The sequence below is a fragment of the Pristiophorus japonicus genome, chromosome 16 (assembly GCF_044704955.1).
Source record: "Pristiophorus japonicus isolate sPriJap1 chromosome 16, sPriJap1.hap1, whole genome shotgun sequence".
NCBI lineage: Eukaryota > Metazoa > Chordata > Chondrichthyes > Pristiophoridae > Pristiophorus > Pristiophorus japonicus.
In genome coordinates this window covers 54,240,541-54,262,516 of record NC_091992.1, presented here as the reverse complement: position 1 = coordinate 54,262,516, position 21,976 = coordinate 54,240,541, and the positions used below count along the sequence as shown (strand labels likewise).

Sequence of the window (21,976 nt, the reverse complement as noted above, 5' to 3'; positions counted from 1 at the left end):
GGGCACCTCCATATATTGTGAGGACGCACCCTCCCAGGAGGGTGCTGGCCAGTCTGCACCCGGCCCTTCCAGGGTAGCGATGGGTCGATGTTTCCTAGCTCTGGGGCAACGGGGATCCTCCTCCTCCTCCTCCACCTACTCCTCAGGTGGTACTGCTGGCTTGACCTCCAGCGACTGTCCCCTCATGATGGCCAGGTTGTGCATCATGCAGCAGACCACAACGATTATGGAGACCTGTTGCGAGTACTGCAAGGTGCCTCCTGAGCGGTTCAGGCACCGGAATCTCTGCTTAAAGATGCCTATGCATTGCTCGAGATGCATCTAGTGGCACAATGAGCATCATTGTATGCATACTCTACTGCTGTCTGCAGAGGAGTGAGCAGTCAAGTGGACAGGGGTATCCCTTGTCCCCAAGCAGCCAACAGCAATCCTGATTCAGGTTGGTGAAGATGGCGGGCACACTGGTCTGACACAGAATGAACGAATCATGGCTGCTGCCTGCCTTGCCCACTGCCTCTCTGCCTGGTGCTGACAGCAACGCCTTCTCCTACATGCCGCCCTGCTTCTGACCAGGTGTTGCCCTCCCAACATTCCTCCCATTCTCAGGGTGAACTCTGCCAAGCAGGTCTCTACAGCCCACAGAACTCCACTAAAGAGTCAGACCTGAAAGTTGTACAAAAGTATGTGCAAACCTCTGAGTAGCACTCAGCGGGTTTAATGGAGCCAAAACAATTAATAAAATTATATGAAAAGATAAATACTGCGCATGCTGGGAAATGAAATAACAATGATAATTAATAAAACTATGTTAAAAGATAAATACTGCGGATGCATGCTGGAAAATTAAATAAAAACAATCATAAGTAATAAAACTTTTTACCTACCAAAGGGCCCCAACAGTGTCGCGTTCGAGTACCGCATCGATAACCTCGCGGGGGCACTGCCGGGTAAAGTCCTACCTTTTTCTCAGTGAATTTTGCTGTGGTAGTCCCTTTCCAGCAGGCTGCATAGCTCACTGCTGGAAACCTTCCTTTACAGCGGCTTCACCATGGCATTTCCGGCCAGAAGTGAACACCACTCAAATCCTCCCCGAGCTGAATATGGCTCGAGGAGGGAAAAGTACCCGACAGCGGTGGGCAATCGATTTTTTTCCGATCAACCGCCGAAACTCCACGGTAGCCGTCCCTTCGGCAACGGTGAATTTCAGGCCCCTGATCTCCTCGGCCCCCTAATGGTTGATTCTGGTAGGTGAGTGGGATGGGCAATTTAATGTCTAAAATGAACACTCCTCCTCAGTTCAGCACTTCTACCAGCTGGAAGTGCACGATGTGAACTCTGAACAGTGAAGCCTGAACCTATTGCTCTGCTCTGCAATTTGTGAATACAGCACTAATGCACTTTCAACCATTATAGGCTGAGGCCCATCCCTGAGTTAATGCACTGATATCGCCCTCTTTGATCACAAAAATTCATCTAAAAGAAGAAAAGATTTTACTTTGTTTTTCCCCCTCTCACCTGAACGTGTTGGGGCTGGATTCCGCAGGTGACCGTCGCTCTCGGCTACCTTGCCCGGGTAGCCATTATGCATCTATGAGCCTTAAACATGTTGCCAGGTTCTTCAACCGTGTCTCTGATTTGAGCATTTTTAGTTGTGGTATATCTAATAATCTAGAGATCTCATTGTAGTTCCCCAACCTCTGTACCAGCTGATATCCACTAACTCAGCACAAGAGCACGGATGGCACATTCCTGGTCTGTATTGCACAGCATCTCACTGCATAAATGCATTGAGGCATAGAATTGCAGGTTTTTTTGTTTCTAAAAGCATACAGGCTGACAAAAGCTCAGGATGTTAAGCTAGTATATGAATGTGATGGGAGTGATCAGTGATACAAGAATGCTGAGATGGCCAGGTCGAGTATGTAGATATAAACACACTTTGCAGTATGTGTAAAATTATGGGCTTAGCCATCGGGTTATTAGTCACAATTAGGTCAGGAAATCTCTGGGTGCAATCGTGTATAGGTACAAAGTTTACACTTGAAGTAGTACTCCAAGAACCATCATGGCGCTTAGTATTTCAAACTGTAGTATGTGTACAGTTCTAATGCTGTCCCAAACACACACACAAATCACTAAGCAATAAAAAAGTAGGTATTACGAAAGTGAATGTTCACACTGAATGGAGCACTGTTACATTCCTAACTATTTTAACTGAAAATGGGGAATGCTGGAAATGGCACCCTAAAACCTGTTGTACAAAAGGAGAGGGAATGTAGATGAATTCTGATAATGTACTCATAGAAAATAGGTGCAGGAGTAGGCCATTCGGCCCTTCGAGCCTGCACCGCCATTCAATGAGTTCATGGCTGAACATGCAACTTCAGTACCCCATTCCTGATTTCTTGCCATACCCCTTGATCCCCCTAGTAGTAAGGACTACATCTAACTCCTTTTTGAATATATTTAGTGAATGGGCCTCAACAATTTTCTGTGGTAGAGAATTCCACAGGTTCACCACTCTGGATGAAGAAGTTTCTCCTCATCTCGGTCCTAAATGGCTTACCCCTTATCCTTAGACTGTGTTTAATCTTTCAAATGCTGGCTGAAATTTGCATTCTCAGTAACATACTGTCCTTATTATTTTACTCTTGCTTTTAAAAAAATCTTTTACTTTTAGTTCATGGTGGCAAAGTCTGCTTGCAATCCAAATGAAAGGCAGTGATGTGCTGTAAAGTTAGATGGGGAATTGTGCAAGCAGCTGATGTACCAGGGACATATGTCCAAATGTTCATGAAATTGGTGGATTTTGGTTCATGCGTGGGGTAAAAATGGCGTTGTGTAGAAACATAGAAACATAGAAAATAGATGCAGGAGTAGGCCATTCGGTCGTTCGAGCCTGCACCGCCATTCAATGAGTTCATGGCTGAACATGCAACTTTAGTACCCCATTCCTGATTTCTCGCCATACCCCTTGATTCCCCTGGTAGTAAGGACTACATCTAACTCCTTTTTTGAATATATTTAGTGAATTGGCCTCAACAACTTTCTGTGGTAGAGAATTTCACAGGTTCACCACTCTCTGGGTGAAGAAGTTTCTCCTCATCTCGGTCCTAAATGGCTTACCCCTTATCCTTAGACTGTGACCCCTGGTTCTGGACTTCCCCAACATTGGGAACATCTGCATCTAACCTGTCTAAACCCGTCAGAATTTTAGAAATAGAAACAAGATACTACTGAGCCCCTTGAAGCAAGACTTCCTGTCCACTATGGCCCTAAAAAGAAAATCCTTGTACTCAGCCAGGTGACCATTTAAGGTCAAAGCCTTGTGGCTGACAGAAACCTTGTTCAGTGTTCCTGCTAACACAGTAATGTTCACCATAGCAAAGACTAATTTCTGATGTCTGTGTGGCCACATTAAAAAATGAATTACTGAAGGAAACTGTTAGCAACATCTTTGGGCATGTCTGACCTTGTACTTGAAAATGGGGAGGAGATGTTAAATCTGATTCTGTTAATTTTTATACTTAATTAAAAGTTTTTATAATTGTCCCAGAGTGCCAGGTGATCTCCCTGCAGTGTGAATGGGGTAGTACTAGTCTTATCTAACGTGGTTGACAGCTGAAGCAATGTTGTTCAGTGTAGTGGTAGGCACACTCCCCTTCTCCCCCCTCCCTGCCCATATCCATGGAAGATGAAGAACAAAACAATGGTCCCAGGCTACGATAGAACATAAGTACAACGATACCTTGCATTTGTATAGCACCTTTACTGCAGAAAAGCATCCCAAGGTGGTTTGTGAAAGCGTAATGGAAAAAATTGATTCCAAGCCAAAGTAGGAAATATTAGGAGAGATGTCCAAAAGTTTGGTCAGAGTGGTGGGTTGTAAGGAGGGTCTCGGATGAGAGGGGGAGTTGTAGAGTCAAAGAGTCTTAAGGAGGGAATTCCAGAGTGAGAGACTTGGGTGGCTCAAATGGCCACCAGTGTTAGGGCAATAGGAGGGGGCTGATGCACAAGAGGCTAAAGTTAGAGCAACACAGAGTTTGGGATGGGAGGGTTATAGTGCTGGAAGAGGTCACAGAGATGAGAGGGGTAAGGCAATTAAGGAATTTAAACACACATATATATAATTTAAAATTTGAGGTGTTGGTGAAGCAAATGTAGGTCAGCAAGGACAGTTGGTGCACGATAGGGTTGTGGGCATCAGAGTTTTGGAGGCGGGCTGGAATATTTGAATAGTTGAGTCTAGGAGTGACAAAAGCAGGGATGTGGATTTCGGCAGCAAATGGGCTGAGGTAGTGGTGGGGGAACGGATGTTACGGAAGTGGAAGTAGAAGTAGGTGATCTTTGATGAGGAGATTGGGTGCGAAGTTCAGCTTGAGGTTGAATAGAACGCCGAGGTTGCAAACAGTCTAGTTCAAGCCCGAGTGGCCTGGGAGAGTAATGGGGTCGGTGTGGAGAGTAATGTTGTCATGTAAGAAAACACAGCAGCCAATTTGCACACAGCAAGGTCCCACAAACAGCAATGTGATAATAGCCAGATAATCTGTTTTAGGGATGGTTGAGAGATAAATATTGGCCAGGACCATGATCCTGACTGTGTGCTCAGGTGAATGTAAAAGGTCCCATGATATGCAAATAAAATTAACCTGTGCCCTTGCCAGTATTTTGCCCTCAACCAGTACCACCAAAAACAGATTATTTGATCATTTATTTGATGTTTGTGGGACCTTGTTCTGCGTAGATTGGCTGTATTGTTTAACAGCACAGCCACAGTGACTGCACTTCAAAAGTAATCCATTAGTTGTAAAATGCTTTAGGATGTCCTGAGGGTGTGACATGGTAAAATTCCAATTCTTACAGTATTTTATAGTTAACTGAATGAGGGGTGCAATCTTCTATTCCTTCCTTTCAGTCTGAATTAAGTCGACTTATAGAACTAGAAAACTCGCTGGCAATTTTCTGCATGGCTACATATGGAGAAGGAGATCCCACTGACAACGCACAGGACTTCTATGACTGGATACAAGAGGCTGATGCAGATCTGTCTGGTGTGAAATTTGCGGTAAGTGTTATGGAAAGTGGACAGGAGTAGCTTTATAATCCTTATGTAACCTAATCTGTCATGGAGGTCGTTTCAGAGGACCCTTTAAGAGACTGGGGAATTTGTACAATCTGAAGTGTGTTTACAGTATTGAATAAGAGGGCATACAAATTTAATAATTCTGTATTTAATAGAATATGACTTGTGGTATTTTCATAGGGTGTGATTTATTTTGAAATGAGATGTGGTGGTGCTATGTTTCTTTAGTATTATAATTAATAAAACAATGTTTTCACGTATAATCTTTATTGCAAGTGTAGAAAATAACCGACAAAATAATGCATCACAAACCAGCTTAAAATGAACACAGTTGCTTTGGAGTCATAGAAACATAGTAAATAGGTGCAGGAGTAGGCCATTCGGCCCTTCGAGCCTGCACCACCATTCAATAAGATCATGGCTGATCATTCACCTCAGTACCCCTTTCCTGCTTTCTTTCCATACCCCTTGATCCCTTTAGGCGTCAGGGCCATACCTAACTCCCTCTTAAATATATTTAATGAACTGGCATCAACAACACTCTGCGGTAGTGAATTCCACTGGTTAACAACTCTGAGTGAAGAAGTTTCTCCTCTTCTTCATCCAAAATGGCTTGTCCCTTATCCTTAGACTGTGACCCCTGGCTATAGACTTCCCCAACATCGGGAACATTCTCCCTGCATCTAACCTGTCCAGGCCCATCAGAATTGTATGTGTTTCTATGAGATCCCTTCATTCTTCTAAACTCCAGTGAATACAGCCCCAGTCGATCCAGTCTCTCCTCATATGTCAGTCTTGCCAACCCGGGAATCAGTCTGGTGAACTTTCGCTGCACTCCCTCAATAGCAAGAATGTCCTTCCTCAGATTAGGAGACCAAAACTGAACACACAATTCCAGGTGAGGCCTCACCAAGGCCCTGTACAGCTGCAGTAAGACCTCCCTGCTCCTATACTCTGATTCCCTAGCTATGAAGGCCAACGTGCCATTTGCCGCCTTCACCTGCATGCCAACTTTCAATGACTGATGTACCATGACACCCAGGTCTCGTTGCACCTCCCCTTTTCCTAAACTGCCACCATTCAGATAATCTGCCTTCATGTTTTTGCCACCAAAGTGGATAACCTCACATTTATCCACATTATACTGCATCTGCCATGCATTTGCCCACTCACCTAACCTGTCCAAGTCACCTTGCAGCCTCTTAGCATCCTCCTCACAGCTCACACCAGCACCCAGCTTAGTGTCGTCTGCAACTTGGAGATATTACACTCAATCCTTCATCTAAATCATTGATGTATATTGTAAAGAGCTGGGGTCCCAGCACTGAGCCCTGCGGCACTCCACTAGTCACTGCCTGCCATTCTGAGAAGGACCCGTTTATCCCTACTCTCTACTTCCTGTCTGCCAACCAGTTCTCTATCCACATCAATACATTTCCCTCAATACCATGTGCTTTAATTCTGCACACCAATCTCTTGTGTGGGACCTTGTCAAAAGCCTTTTGAAAGTCCAAATACACCTATCCTCCTAAGTTTTTAAGAAATGGCCTTCATAAAAGTAGCATTGAATGCAATCGTAATTTGAGGCATGACACGTGGTGAGTGCAGCAAGCTTGGGAGGAGCCGGTGACTTTGGACCAATGGTTCCCAAAGCTCTCCTCCACTGGGGTTTTCTTCACATCGTGTCTGGGTCCATTGTGGATTAATTGGTAGAGATTCATTGCTATGGTTAGTCAACAACTCCTGCTGCTAGTCATCATTGTACCATGCGATTACCAGGATAGTAAAAGGTGAACCAGGTGGACCTTGGTCTTTTTCTGTCGAGCAATTCGTACAGAGTATTGGGCTTCCCAAGACGAGGTAAGCTGCAATAGTGTCCCATGCCCTGATAATGCGGCGAGGCGCGGGGAAAATCCAGCAAGGCTGGGGATGCAAAGGTCCTGCCGAATTTAATGGCAGGACCCCATTATAAGTTTTTTTTTTTTCCTTCCATTTCCTGACCAAATTCACAAGCTGGCTAGCTGCTGAGTAGGAAAACCAGTGGCAGGAAGTTGCTGCCGGGGACCCTTGGGGACTGTCCCTGACTGTCAGGAGGGAGGAAACTGGTGGTGAGGGCAGAGTGGTGGGTGGGGAGAGACAGCAGTATTCGGGAGGAAGCAAGAGATTGGGGTGAGAGACCGTTGATCAAGGCGGGTGAGGGAGAGGCCGTGATCAACTGGGGAGGTCGAAGGCTTCCGTGAGGGGCCGGGGGAGCATTCCTCCTCCTGGTCCACAAGGAGTGCTATAAATGACATTTAAATTGTGGAGCCAGCAACTCCCGCCTCCCTTTTACTGCCGGGTTTCTTGAGCCCTGGGAAATACAGCTGGTAGCTGTTAAATTTAAATCCGGCTCCTAATTGCACTGTCCCACATCGTGGGGTTACTATCGAGGCCCAGTCATGGCTGATGTTCTCGCACTCGTTTTCCCTGCAGATTGAGTTTTGCTACTTTCAGCCTAGCTATCTGCAGGAGAGTGAAAACGTGGGGAGTGCTTCAAGCAACACTTGCTACTGGCAGGTTAGCGAGAGGGTGGCCCACTGAAAGAATGTGTTGGTAGGATCAAAACATCACCGAACATTAAATTTTAGACCTAGTGATTGTGAATTGGACTCAGTTACCCAACCAGCCGCTTTGGTCTGAATTTTCAAATTACATATTGCCCTTAGTAACTGATTATCCAGAGTTACGGAAGCACATTGGATACTTTGGTTAGTACCCAGAACATGTCCATTTGCAGAGATCAATCCTTGTGAGCATTGGTTCCAAATGTACAAACTCTCCATCCGCCCCCACCCCCCAAAAAAAATGTCCAAGATTGTCAATCAGACAAATTAATTTAGAATGTGATTCCTTCTTTTAGGTCTTTGGGCTGGGAAATAAAACATATGAACACTTTAATGCAATGGGAAAGTCTGTGGACAAGAAACTGGAGCAGCTGGGAGCAGAAAGGATCTTCGAGCTTGGGTTGGGAGATGATGATGGCAAGTGAGTGCCTTTTTCGCGAGAAGAGATTGTTTTTTTCATCAAGTTTCTATAAATATGGTATTGGTCGAAAATGCTCTAGCTTTCAGGATATCATAGCTGTGATACAAAGGTTAACGGGTGATTTACATTACATCTGCTAAACACAAGGTCACTTGCCAATGTAAAAAAAACTCTGATAATTTAAAATGTAAAGCAGACAGTGACTGCACCCCCTATCGGGGCTTCATTTCCAAGACCAAGGTGCTGATGATGTAAGGCTTTCACGGTTATGACTTGGTTCATTGCTTTCAGTGAACCAGTGACAAATGCTGGGAGCAGAGGCTAAGCACTGCAATCTGAAGTGGTCCACTTCAATGCTGTGTCTTCGAGATAGCATGAGAACTGAGGCATTGATTCGAGGGGGTGGCTAAGTGTTCTTCAGTTGAATCTTAATATTGATCGCAAGCAGAGATTGCATGTATACATGGGGGTATTTCTGTTGCTGGGTGGTGGTTAAGGGCATGTAGACATGTCAAAAAATTAAGCTTTGCTGGATGTATTTCTTCCTTCCTCTCGCCTTATTTTCATTCATTAATATACTTTTTTAAAAATCGCTGGTTTCATTTCTGGCTAAATTGGTAAGTGACCAAAAGGGGTCAACTTACACTTTCCAATGACTTATCCAGAAATAATGGAAGTCCTTACTATCTTAAACAGGAAAGGCCAAGTCCTGGGTAATCACATTGTAATAACAATTCCCTTTCTCACGGCAGCTGTCGGTAAGTACTGATCTGTAACCAGCACTTGGAAAGAGCTCGGATGTGTCTTTTTGCTCATGTTCTTTTAAGCCAAGGCCAAGTGCTGTAGGGTTACAAGTATTCCTTTGCTTGATGTGTTGTCTCAAAATGGCAATGGCTGTTTTTCTATGCCCCCAAGTTTCGTGCCGCGGCGAAAACGGCGCACCTCCGAGCTGGGCGCCTGTTTTCCGCGCCGAAAACTGCGCCCAAAAAAAAGTCCGATATTCTCGAGCTCCTTGGAGCTCGCTGTCTGCTTGGCGCGGCGCGCCCTTTGCAGCAGGGGGCGGAGCCTAACACTCGCGCCGATTTTCTAAGTAGCAGGGGGCGGGTACAATTTAAATTAGCCTTCGTGGTGCCGGCAACCCTGCGCATGCGCGTTGGAGCGTGCGCGCAGTCTCACACAAACATTGGCACTCGGCCATTTTAAAAAATACTGCAGAAAAAGTGAAGATTTGTTTCTTGGACCCCTGCAAAGGCTTGTAATTTAATTTTTTTTGATATTTCTGTGTGTGAGGGAGTGCTTTTAGCAGCACTGCTGAATAAATCACCTGCTGAAATCAGTGAGTTCAGCTTTTCACTGCTAAACTTGCAGAACCGGTGCTGCATTGGTACATGCAAATTAAGGACTGTGTGTTTGGAGAAATAAGAGTGCCAATTCAACTTTGCAATAATACGTGGTGTTGACAATGCAGCACCCATTCTGCAAATTTAAATATAAAACTGTCGATGTGGCTGCCTCTCCCTGTCCAAATGGCCTCAGTCCCCCTCACAGCTCGAAGGCTGCTACTGTATCTTTGGCTGCCGGCCAGCCACTGACGCCGCTGATATCCTATGGCCGAATGGCTTCACGTCCGTCCACTGCTGATTCTTTGGCTGCCGGCCAGCCACTGACGCTGCCCCTAAAGCGTGGCCGAATGGCCTCAAGAACCTTAATGAGCTGCGTGTGTCCTGCGTTGATTCTTCGGCTGCCGGCCAGCCACTGACGCCGCTGATATCTCATGGCCGAATGGCCTCGGGTCCGTCCGGTGCTGCTTCTTCGCGGCCAGCCACGAAGAGAATGAAGGCCTGCCTCAAGCACTGCAGCTCAGCTCGAAGCTTGCTGCCGCTGCCGTCGAGACACTGACGCCACACCGCTGCCTGTCTCCAACATGAAAGGCCTGCCTGAAGCACTTTCACACAGATAGGAACATGGTTTATTTAATCTTTTCTTTGCTTATAAATTTTTATTCAGGTTGGATTTATTTTGTATAATATTTGTATAAGTATAACTAAGGATTGATTGTAGAATTTAATGACTTCCCTTCCCCTCCCTTCTCCCCCGCCCCCCCCCCCCCCCACACCTCGTTCCCTACGCCTAATTTGTAACCTACGCCTGATTTTCTAAAGTGTAGACAAGGTTTTTTTGAGCGTACAAAAATCTTCACTTACTCCATTCTAAATTAGTTTGGAGTAAGTTTTCACTCACGAAACTTTGAAATCAGGCGTAAGTGGCCGGACACGTCCCCTTTGAAAAAAAAATTCTGTTCCAAAGTGAAACTGTTCTAACTGACTAGAACTGGAGCAAACTAAATGTGGAGAATTCCGATTTCTAAGATACTCCGTTCTACACCAGTTGCTCCTAAAAATCAGGAGCAAATCATGTGGAAACTTGGGGGCCTATAAGTGGTGAGGTTTGTTGTGTTGATTGAGGTATTTAGTAACATGTCTGTGGAGTTGACCTTTCAGATGGCACGAGATTGTGTTTGGTAGTTTAGGGATGTTTCTACTTTCAATGTGTGCTGTTAGCGAGTACAAGTTACTGCATTTCTGATGGTGATCTCAGCGAGTTTGGCTGGAAACCTGAATTAGAAGGGATACAGGGACTGGCTGTAGATTCGCAGTTCATATTTGAATGCTGAGATTGGGGTAACGAGGAGCAGGCTCTGTAATGTAGGCTTGCATTATAAAGAAAGCGAGAACTTGCATTTATGTAGCACCTTTCACGACCTAAAGTGCTTTACAGCCAATTAACATATTTTTTCAAGTGTAGTCACTGTTGTAATATAATTATGTAAATGCTGATTTGATTCCAAGCAACAAAATGTGTGAGAAAGAAAGGATATTGTCATTACTGTGTAATTGTTGAGGACTTTGTCCTCTGTTGATTGGAGATAGTAAAGGTTTCATTATTTCTGGTGAAGTTATTGAAGAATGTAAACTGACTGTATTGTCTTTGCTCATCAGATTTATGTTTTCCATTTGATTGTGTATTAATATTTTTGTTGCATTAGCCTTTAGAAGTTGGACTTGGCATTTTGATATTCCATCACTTCAAAGAAAGTGGTACCTTTCCCTGCCATAGAGGGAGTGCAACAAAGATTCATCAGACTGATTCCTGGGATATGGGGATTGTCCTATGAGAAGAGATTGAGTGGACTAGGCCTATATTGTCTAGAGTTTAGAAGAATGAGAGGTGATCTCATTGAAACATGCAAGATTCTCTCTTGATGCAGTGAGGATGTTTCTTCTGGCTGGGGAGTCTAGAAGCAGGGGTCACAGTCTCACAATAAGGGGTCGGCCATTTAGGATGAAGTTGAGGAGAAACTTCTCCACAGAGGGTGTTGAATTTTTGGAATTCTCTACCCCACCGGGCTGTGGAGGCTCAGTCTTTGAGTATATTCAAGACCGAGATCGATAGATGTTTGGATATTAAGGGTATCGAGGGATATGAGGATAGTGTGGGCAAGTGGAGTTGAGGTAGAAGATCAGCCATGATCTCATTGAATGGCAGAGCAGGCTCGAGGGGCCAAATGGCCTACTCCTGCTCCTTGGGCTCAATTTTGGCCATGACTTGCTCCAATTTTTTTTTTGAGTAAGTTGGTTTTTCTGCCGTAAGTTTAAAAAAAAATGCCACTTTCCCCAATAAACTTGCTCCAGAGTAAATCAGTTTGGTACGACTTTTTTTTAGTTGATTTTTTTTCAAAAGGGGGCGTTCCCAGACACATAACACCAGTTTTGGCCATTTATGCCACTTTGGCCAGCTAAAACTTACTCTAAATCGAATTAGGTCAGCGTATGTGGCCAGCTCTGAAACACCTTGAGGGCAGTTAAGAAAGCGGCGCACATTATTACAGCGGCGGATATTAGGCCAGGGATAGGGGAGGGAAGGGAACTGGAGAGGAACTGAAACTAAACAACCAAGCACCAAACATTGCAAGGAAAAGCTCAAACCATTAAAATACTAATAGAAATCAAGTAAATCCTACCTTAATCTTTAAAGTCGGCCTGGGAAAGCAGCGGGCCGGCCTGTGTGTGAGGCCGGCCTGTGTGTGAGGCCATTCTGCCTGGGATAGGGGAGGAAAGACGATGAGTCCAGGGCTAGGGGCATCTGCGAATGAACGGGGTGGGAGTGGGTGCGGAAGCAGAACGACCGAATGCAGCATTGGTGGGTGGGTGGGGGAGGAGAGAGAGCGAGAGATGCTGGCCTCTATCAATGAGGGGGGTGCCAAGCAGAGCGACCGACGCGGCATTGCGGGGGGGATTAGAGAGAGAGATATGCTGCCCTTTAAATCAACGGGGTGGGGGGTGCGGGGAAGCAGAGCGACCGAATGTGGCATCGGTCCCGACACCACTGCGCATGCGGGCAGCTGCCGGCACTGTTTTCGGCGCAGGGCTGTAGCTCCGCCCCCCCCCCCCCCCCCCCCCCCCCCGCACTATATACGCGGCTCCAGGACCTGGGACACTTGGCAGAGCGGCCAGGATGGGGGCACATTTTTTCTGCGCCGTTTCCATCGCACAAAGTCGCCACATCTAGGGTAAGTGCACTGAAAAAAGCGGCTGCGGAAAATTGAGCCCCTAATTCTTATGTTCTTATAGTACAACTGCAGCTAATCCAGCACACGGGTTGCTTGAATTGGGTAATTGTTAATTTCGTAGCTCATTGATCTCTGCAAATACAGATTTAGGAAAACGGAACAGTTTCTGGATTGTAGTGTCATGGTTTGCTTTTATCAACTGCCGCATGACTGTTGTGAGGGCTAAAATTGTTCACTTAAATCATTTGTTTTTAAACCAAGGACACACAGGTTGATCAATTTTGAATTATAAACAAAAAAACTTATCTGGCCATCTTTTTGGGGAAAGCATCTTCCTCCCACGGATTAGACTACAAGACGGGTGTCATCCGGTCAGTCGGAAAAATGCTGCACCACAGTGGCATCCAGTTCCATTTCTGTGGGATGGTGCTCCGGCTGGGACTGGATGGACCAGTGTCCTTCCACTGCTCGATACCTGACACACTATAACAACAACTTGTATTTATATAGCACCTTTAACATGGTGAAACATCCCACGGTGCTTCATAGGAGCATTATGCAATAAAAATTTGACACCGAGCCGCATAAGTAGAAATTATCACAGGTGCGATGTAGGTGTTTTAAGAGGGGGTGGGGGGGTGCTGGAGGAGATTACAGAGATAGAGAGGGGCAAGGTCATGGAGGGATTTGAAAATGAAGATGAGAATTTTGAAATCGAGGCATTGCTTAACCGGGGGCCAGTGTAGGTCGGTGAGCACAGGGGTAATGAGTGAGCGGGACTTGGTGCGAGTTAGGACACGGGCAGCCAAGTTTTGGACTAAGGCAGTATGTAATGTGGCATTTGTCCAGAACACACCATGTCATCTCATTTAATGTAATTCTGGAATCATAACTCATGACATGGATTCTCAGTATATTAAATCCAATATTGTTTTTTACTATTCTGGAATAATAACCCATGAACACGGATTTGCAGTATAATTAAATCTGGAATTTTTTTACCTGTTAGCTTGGAGGAGGATTTCATCATGTGGCGAGAGCAGTTCTGGCCGGCAGTTTGTGAGCACTTTGGAGTGGAGGCCACCGGTGACGATTCCAGGTAAGTGTCCCTTTAAGAATAGCATAGGTCATTTTACATTAGCCTGGGTAAATTCGTCAATTTGACGATCACTCTGGAAACCGCTAGATAGTGGAGAACAGAGATAGAACTGCTGATCCTAGTCAGCACAGGCCAAGAGTTTTACTCTTGTATCCTCTATGGTCAATTTACTTCAGTAGAATATTTGTTATCAGACTGTTTTATGCTGTAATGATGGTTGTTACCTATGATCGTAGGTATAGGCAGAATCGCTCTAACTCATAAGGAGCAGTGTTAACTATGCTAAGGTGCATGGATACCAAATACTGACATTTGGTTGTACACAGTGCCATCTACAAACTGAGGTCATGACCAGTGATAATGGTGTTACTGATTTAACAAAAAAAAAGTTCCAGGCCGCTAGCTGCTTTCCTGGTTACAGATTGTTCGTGACTATCAGTTCCACTGTGGAAGCTTGGAGTAGCGACATAGTTCGATAACTAAGACTAGTTTATCACAGCATCTGTAAAGCATATGAACTGTTCACATAATGCTGTGTGATTCCAGTTTAAAAGTAACATTGCACTTATTGTTCTTCAGCATCCGTCAGTATGAGCTAGTGCTGCATAATGACATTAACATGAACAAAGTCTACAGCGGCGAGATGGGACGTCTGAAAGCTTACGAAACACAGAAACCGTAAGTGTGTTTTTGCAATGTGCTTACAGTTGGCGCTGCTTTGTGTTGCAAAAATCAGCTCACTTTATTTCAGTGTAATTTCATAAACAATAATCCTAATTTGAATACATCTATTAAAGAAAAGTAGCTGACCTCCTGCCTATATCCAAATCTATTCCACTTGTTACTGATTAACTTTTTTGGCACAGCAACTCGTTGTCACCTTGTTTCTGACAATTGCTGCATTTGCAACAGAACCAGTGCCACAATCAACTTATGAAGATATGGATCCTAAACTCTGCTTTCTCCTTTCTGAAGAAAACATTGTCATTTTTTTGTGAAGTTTTAGGCTAACCCACTAATTGGGCAGGGTACCAAAGAGTTGCATGCACGTTAATCCTTTTTGTAACACCTCTCACTCCTCTCAGTACTTTTTAAGGTGACCTGTACTTTTCAGGAAGTACAGGTTGAGCCTCCGAAATCCAGAGTTTCGGAATGTTCCTGAATCCGGACACCAAGCCGATCCGTGGCGGGTTCGTTCGGAAACCGGAAAATGCTCTGAAATCCGGACTCCCTCAGGCCGCCCGACCTCACCCCGTCTTCGGGCTGCCTGTCCTCCGCCCGACCTACCTCGAGCTCTCCTCATCCCGACCGACCCCCCCTCCCCTCCTTTACCTGACCCTCCTCTCCCCTCATTTGCCCTGACCCCTCCCCTATCTACCTCGGCCCAGACAAAGACGTTCCGAAATCCGTAAATACCTGGAAAGGCCTCGGTTCTGAGGTTTTTGGATTTCGGAGGTCTCACCTGTACTTCCAACCTAAAGCTCTCTCTCTCTCTCTCTCTCTCTTTCCCCCCCCCCCCCCCCCACCTCCCCCCACCACCACCACCCTGACCCCTTCCAAATACTTTACATTTGAGAGAAAATTGCTTGCCATTTCCCTTATTTGGAAAATTCTTAAAAAACCATCGACAACCGGATGAGACTATAACAGGCTGTTATAGACTCCTGTGGGGATAGTTTGACATTTTATAATTCCTAAACTAACATGGCTAGATGTCTCAAAACAAATGAAAGAATAGTTCAAGATCCTTACAGCTCCCAGCACAAGGGTTGGAGGGAAAAGTGCAGAAGTTCCTGGAGCTCTACAAACTTTGTGGAGTATTTTAAATTTCACCCCTCTTGGTCCTTTGCTGCCATCTCCAAACACATCATACCAGATCCGTAAATTGGATTAAAGTCTGATTGAAAACATTCTCTCCTCTGCACATATGAGGCGCTTTTGAGAATAATCGAATCCAGATCTGTTCCCAACTTGTTTGAAGACCTTTAAGCAGTATTGCAGTATTTCAGTAAACCAGTACTTCCACTTAATAAATTTTAAGTTTTTTGTAATGGGTGAAAGGCATTTCCAGGACTGGTTTGCCGTGCTTATAAAACATTCATACCAAGCATTGGTTTAAAATCAGTATCCAGCACTTGCGTATGGAGCACACAACTTGTTTAAAACAGTGTGAAGCGACTAAAACTGCACCAGGATAGGACAGGACAGGCCGGGTGGAAAACAAAGCCAGCTGATTTTGCCACACATCTGCTTCTGGATACAACTTGGTAAATTTAAACGCCTGGATTTTCACCAAACTTCAGGAACAAGTTTAACCAGTAGTGCCCCAGGACTCTCTTCCAAAAGTTATCTGTTCCGAATTGTAAATGTCTGAGGGCATTGAACACTCGAACACCAGATTCATTGATGCCAAACTCAACAGGCAAGAGACTTTCTCACCGTATCCCTTGTTTCTTTTTGACAGAAGGTGAATTATTAGATCAAAAAGTGATGGCCATTTGTTCCTGAACCATTTTGTGTTCCACCTGAAAAAAGCACCCAGACATTATTGCAAGTGACAAACATGTGACCTCTTATGTACAATGTTCCATTAGATTTGAATTGGATGCGAGGAATTTATAGTTTTGGCTGTGGTTTGCTACATGCAGGGAGATCCTGGCCACTACCATTTTGCCTTTTGGATAGCAAATGCAGGATGTTTCCCCAGCGAAAAGGAATGAGATTGCAAACAGACTCGGAAATGTCTATTCTCACAGGGCGCATATACATTGGCTGTAAAGATACATTAGCAATCCAGAACTCTGCTGTCCCTCACCAATGTGCTCGCTGACTTATATTGATTCCCAAACCAACAGCACCTTAATTTTAAAATTCCCATCCTTTTGGTCAAATCTCTCCATGGTCTCGCCGCTCCATATCTCTAATGTCGTCCAGCCCTACAACCCTCTGATATCTCAGGACACCAGAGTGGTGAGATTTGGGACTCACTGCCACATGGAGTGGCTGAAGCAGATTACATCGATACATTTACGGGAAAACTTGATGCATATATGAGGGAATAGAAGGATATAGGGCAGGGTGGAAAGACGCAGTTAGAATGGGCCGAGGCTCGTGTGGAGTATAAACACGGGTCTGGACCAGTTGTGCTGAATGGCCTGTTTCTATGCTGTAATTTCTATGTAATTCTACTTGTATCTTCTGACATTTATGTCTATAGTTTGTTGAATGTGTAAGGAATCTCATTTGCCCTGTTTCCATCACAACAGTACACTGTTTCATATTCATTGAACATCTGTTTGCATATTATAGCCTGCATGTCTGTGGTACTATGGAAACAGCTGAATCGATCTATGCTCATTGCATTAAATAGTTGCAAAGGTGTCACTGAATGGAAAGAATAGCATGGTCTGTTCACTACTGTCTGTCTCTGTCTGGCCTGTTCCAGACATTTCACATTTTAAATATGAGCAGACTTTGAAAATGTCTTTTGATAAACTGATGAACCTGATTTATACATTAAGTGGGAATATTAAGATCACAAAATAGTCCCTTGTTTAGGTAGTGATTAGTCTTTCATTCGGTACTTCAGGACAATCTACAACAACCTTATTGAGTAATAGCTTGTAAATAATTTAAAATCTATTGTGGCATTAACTGGAATTCTATATTCCTGGCATTTCTGAGCCTAGGTGCAGAAACATGGGTCGGGAATTTCCTCCGAGCTGATCCCACTGCCCCGCCATAAATTTACCAGAGATGCGAGAGGAATCTCTGGAAAATTCTCGGCCAAGATGTTTAATGTCAATGTTCACTAGTGCATCGGATGGTGGATAGACAACGGATTGATTACTGAACTGAGGAAGATACTATGATTGTGTGAGACCATTTCCATGGTGTGGGGAGGGAGGGGAGTTCGATTTAAGTTGGGAAAACAAGCAAAGCCTACAGAACCCACCCGAATCTCGCATATGAAAGTGGAACAAGCAATATGTTAACCTTGTGTTAAGTGTTGCCTTGGTTCAGTTGATAGCATACTTGACTTTAGTTTAAGCCCCACTATAGATGAATATAGTTGAAGCGAATAGTATGAATGCATTTAAGAGGGAGCTAGATAAGTGTATAATGGGTTATGCTAATCGATTTAGATGAGGAAAGACAGGAGGAGGCCTGAGTGGAGCATAAGCACCGGCATGGACTGGTTGGGTCGAATGGCCTGTTTCTGTGCTGTATATCCTATGAACACATGTTCTAGCTTTACACTTCAGTGCAGTACTGAGAGAATGCCGTCTTTCTGATGAAGCATTAAGCCAAGGTCCTGTCTGCCTGTTCAAATGGACATACAGTCCCATGGCATTTTAACAAAGAACATGGCGTTATCGTCCATTTCTCCCCCCCCCCCCCCCCCTTAACCAACACCATTAAAATAGATTAACTGTTCATTCGTAGCATTATAGGTCCCAAGTTTCCACATGATTTTTAGGAGCAACTGGTGTAGAACGGAGTATCTTAGAAATCGGAATTCTCGTCATTTAGTTTGCTCCAGTTCTAGTCAGTTTCACTTTGGAACAGAATTTTTTTTTCAAAAGGGGGCGTGTCCGGCCACTTACGCCTGTTTTCAAAGTTTCGTCAGTGAAAACTTACTCCAAACTAACTTAGAATGGAGTAAGTGAAGATTTTTGTACGCTCGAAAAAACCTTGTCTACACATTAGAAAAAACAGGCGTAGGTTACAAATCAGGCGTAGGGAGGGGGGGGTTGGGTTTAAAGGGAAGTTTACAAACATTCAACAATTCAGTTTTACAAATAAAGAGCCATCATCAATAATAAATGATAAATACATCAATAAATCAACCAATAAATCAATCAAAAAAAATGAATAAGAAATAAAAAAAATTTTAAAAATCAATAAATAAAACATTTTCTACTTACCAACTGCAGCACCGGGAGCCCTCCAACAGCGTGCTGGGATGCCCCACCCCAGTGTGTCTCTGTCAGTGTCTCTATCTCTCTGTCTGTCTGTGTGTGTCTCTCATTCTCTGTCTGTCAGTGTCTGTGTTTCTGACAGCGAGAGGGGGGGAGGAGGGAGAAGGGGATAAAGGGGAGAAAGGAGATTGGTGGGGGGGGGGGAAGGAAAGGAGATTGGGGGGGAGGAAAGGAGATTGGGAGGGGTGGGAAAGGAGATTTGGGGGGGGGAAGAACGAGATTGGGAGGGGTGGGAAAGGAGATTTGGGGGGGGGAAGAACGAGATTGGGGGGGGGGGAAAGGAGAAGGGGGAGGGAGGCTGAACGGGCCGGGCCAGAGACTTCGGGCAGGGACCGTCCCCAGCACCGGATTTACAGGTAGGTGGCATTGGGTCGGGTCGGGGGGGTGGTGGGAGGGAGGTTGGGTCGGGGGGAGGGAGGGAGGGAGGGAGAGGGAGGTCAGGTCGGGGGGAGTGTGATCAGGTCGGATCCAGTCCGGGGGGGTGGGTGGAGCGGGAGTCGGGTCGGGTCCAGTCCGGGGGGTGGGGGGGGAGCGGGAGTCGGGTCTGTGTCGGGTCCGGTGCGGCGGGGGGGGGAGCAGGAGTCAGGTCGGTGTCGGGGTCCGGTCCGGGGGGGGGAGTCGGGTCGGGAGGAAGCAGGAGCTGGTTGTGGGAGGAGCCTTATTCACGCAGCCCCAGTGAGGCCATTTGGCCAGGGCTAGGGGCTGCGTGCTTCGGGCCCCTCCCACACAGTTTTGGGCGCCCACTGTAGCGCGCATGTGCAGAGGTCCCGGCACTGTTTTCAGCGCAGGGACCTGGCTCCGCCCCCTACAGCTTGTGCTGCGCCGCGCTGAGGGCCAGAGGACCTGCAGGGAGGTGGAGAATCTGGAGGGTTTTTTTAGGCGCACTTTGTGGCACGAAAAACGGGCGTCCAGGTCGGGACTGCGCCGTTCTAGGCGCGGCTCGAAACTTGGGCCCATAATCTCTGCGTTCTTGCTGCGTGTTGTGGCTGCCTCGTTTATCTCTCTTACAACAGTGACTACATTTCAAATAGTAATTTATTAGTTGCAGGGTTTCCCGAGGATGTGAAAGATTATTTGAAGTCCACAGTTTTTATATTTTACAGCTGTGAAGAAGGTTTTCTGCTCTTTTCAGATATCACATATTTCCAAATGATGCCCTCGAAGTTCTTGTCATTCTTGTATTTTCAAATATTTTTTTATCTTTTTTTTATACCTTTTGATGGGGAAAAGCTTCTGCAAGCTACAGAGTTAACCTCCAGATCATAATCGGAGACTGTCATTTGAGATGCAAAAGGCACCTTGCAACATGTAAAGCATACTAGAGCAGGAGAAAGATTAACTTTATATAATTATGTGTGCGTATTGTATTCACCTTTCTTTCAAGGGTTCTCCAGGCAGCCTTTGCGAATAGTTAAACCAAATTTACAGCGCAGAAGGAGGCCATTTCGGCCCATCGTGTCCACACCGGCCGACAAAGAGCCACACAGCCCCTCGGTCAGCAGCCCTAAAGGTTACATATAAACCTATGAACAATGACGGAAAGGCAAAGAGCACCCAGCCCAACCAGTCTACCTCACACAACTGCTACACCCCTTATACTGAAACATTCTACACTCCACCCCAACCAGAGCCATGTGATCCCCTGGGAGAGGCAAAAAACAGATAAAAACCCAGACCAATTTAGGGAGAAAGAAATCTGGGAAAATTCCTCTCCGACCCATCCAGGCGATCGAAACTAGCCCAGGAGATCACGCTGGCCGTATTCTATTCCTTGCAGTACTTACCATTATATCTGCGCCATCCAACAAAAGGTCATCCAGTCTAATCCCAATTACCAGCTCTAGGTCTGTAACCCTGCAGGTTACTGCACTTTAAGTGCCCATCCAACTATCTCTTAAAAGTGGTGAGGGTTTCTGCATCCACCACTCTTCCAGGCAGCGAGTTCCAGATCCCCACAACCCTCTGCGTAAAGAAGCCCCCACCCTCAAATCCCCTCTAAACCTTCCACCAACCTCCTTAAAAGTATGTCCCCTTGTAATATACCCCTCCAGCAATGGAAATAGACCCTTACTATCCACTATGTCCAGGCCCCTCAATATTTTGTACACCTAAATGAGGTCTCCTCTCAACCTCCTCTGTTCCAATGAGAACAAACCCAGCCTATCCAATCTGTTCTCATAACTAAGATTCTCCATTCCAGGCAGCTTCCTAGTAAATCTCCTCTGCAGCCTCTCTAGTGCAATCACATCCTTCCTATAATACGGCGACCAGAACTGCACGCAGTACTCCAGCTGTGGCCTAAGCAAAATAATAATACAATTTAAACCTAACCTCTCTGCTGTTGTATTATATGCCTCGGCCAATAAAGGCAAGCATTCCGTATGTCGTCTTAACCACCTTATCCACCTGGCCTGCTACTTTCAGGGATTAGTGGACAAGCTCTCCATGGTCCCTTTGTTCATCTAAACTATTAAGCTTAATGTGTATAACTTTTCTTTATTAGCCCTCCCAAATTGCATCACCTCACACTTCTCTGAATTAAATTCCATTTGCCACTGCTCTGCCCACCTGACCAGTAGATTGATATCCTTCTGCAGCCCATGACTTTCCTCATCATTATCAACCATACAGCCAATTTTAGTGTCATCTGCAAACTTCTTAATCATACTCCCTATATTCAAATCTAAATCGTTGATGTATACCACAAAAAGCAAGGGACCCAGTACTGAGCCCTGCGGAACCCCACTGGAAACATCCTTCCAGTCACAAAAACATCCATCAATCATTACCCTTTGCTTCCTACCTCCAAGCCAATTTGGATCCAACTTGCCACTTTGCTCTGTATCCCATGGGCTTTAACTTTCATGACCAATCTACCATGCGGGACCTTATCAAAAGCCTTTCTAAAGTCCATATATACTACATCGTACGCAATATCCTCATCGACCTTCTTGGTTACCTCCTCAAAAAATTCAAGCAGGTTAGTCAAGCACGATCTTCCCTGAACAAATCCTTGCCTTTCCAAATGCAGATTTATCTTGTCTTTCAGGATTTTTTCCAATAATTTTCCCACCACCTGAGGTTAGGTTGACAGGCCTGTAATTACTTGGCCTATCCCTTTCTCCCTTCTTAAACAAGTAGGCCTCCAATCCTCTGGCACCATGCCCAGATCCAAAGAGGCCAAAGTGGATAACCTCACATTTATCCACATTATACTT

General features: G+C 45.3%; 1 protein-coding gene across 7 annotated transcripts in view; it reads left to right on the top strand.

Moving 5' to 3' along the window:
- Positions 1 to 21,976, top strand: part of LOC139226508 (NADPH--cytochrome P450 reductase-like) — a 132,240-nt gene that overhangs the window by 74,304 nt on the left and 35,960 nt on the right. For all 7 annotated transcript variants that reach the window (XM_070857340.1, XM_070857342.1, XM_070857339.1 and 4 more), the window contains 4 exons: positions 4,916 to 5,065; positions 7,983 to 8,107; positions 13,687 to 13,776; positions 14,356 to 14,454. In XM_070857340.1, coding sequence (XP_070713441.1) covers positions 4,916 to 5,065; positions 7,983 to 8,107; positions 13,687 to 13,776; positions 14,356 to 14,454 — 464 coding nt within the window. The remainder of the gene's footprint in view (positions 1 to 4,915; positions 5,066 to 7,982; positions 8,108 to 13,686; positions 13,777 to 14,355; positions 14,455 to 21,976) is intronic.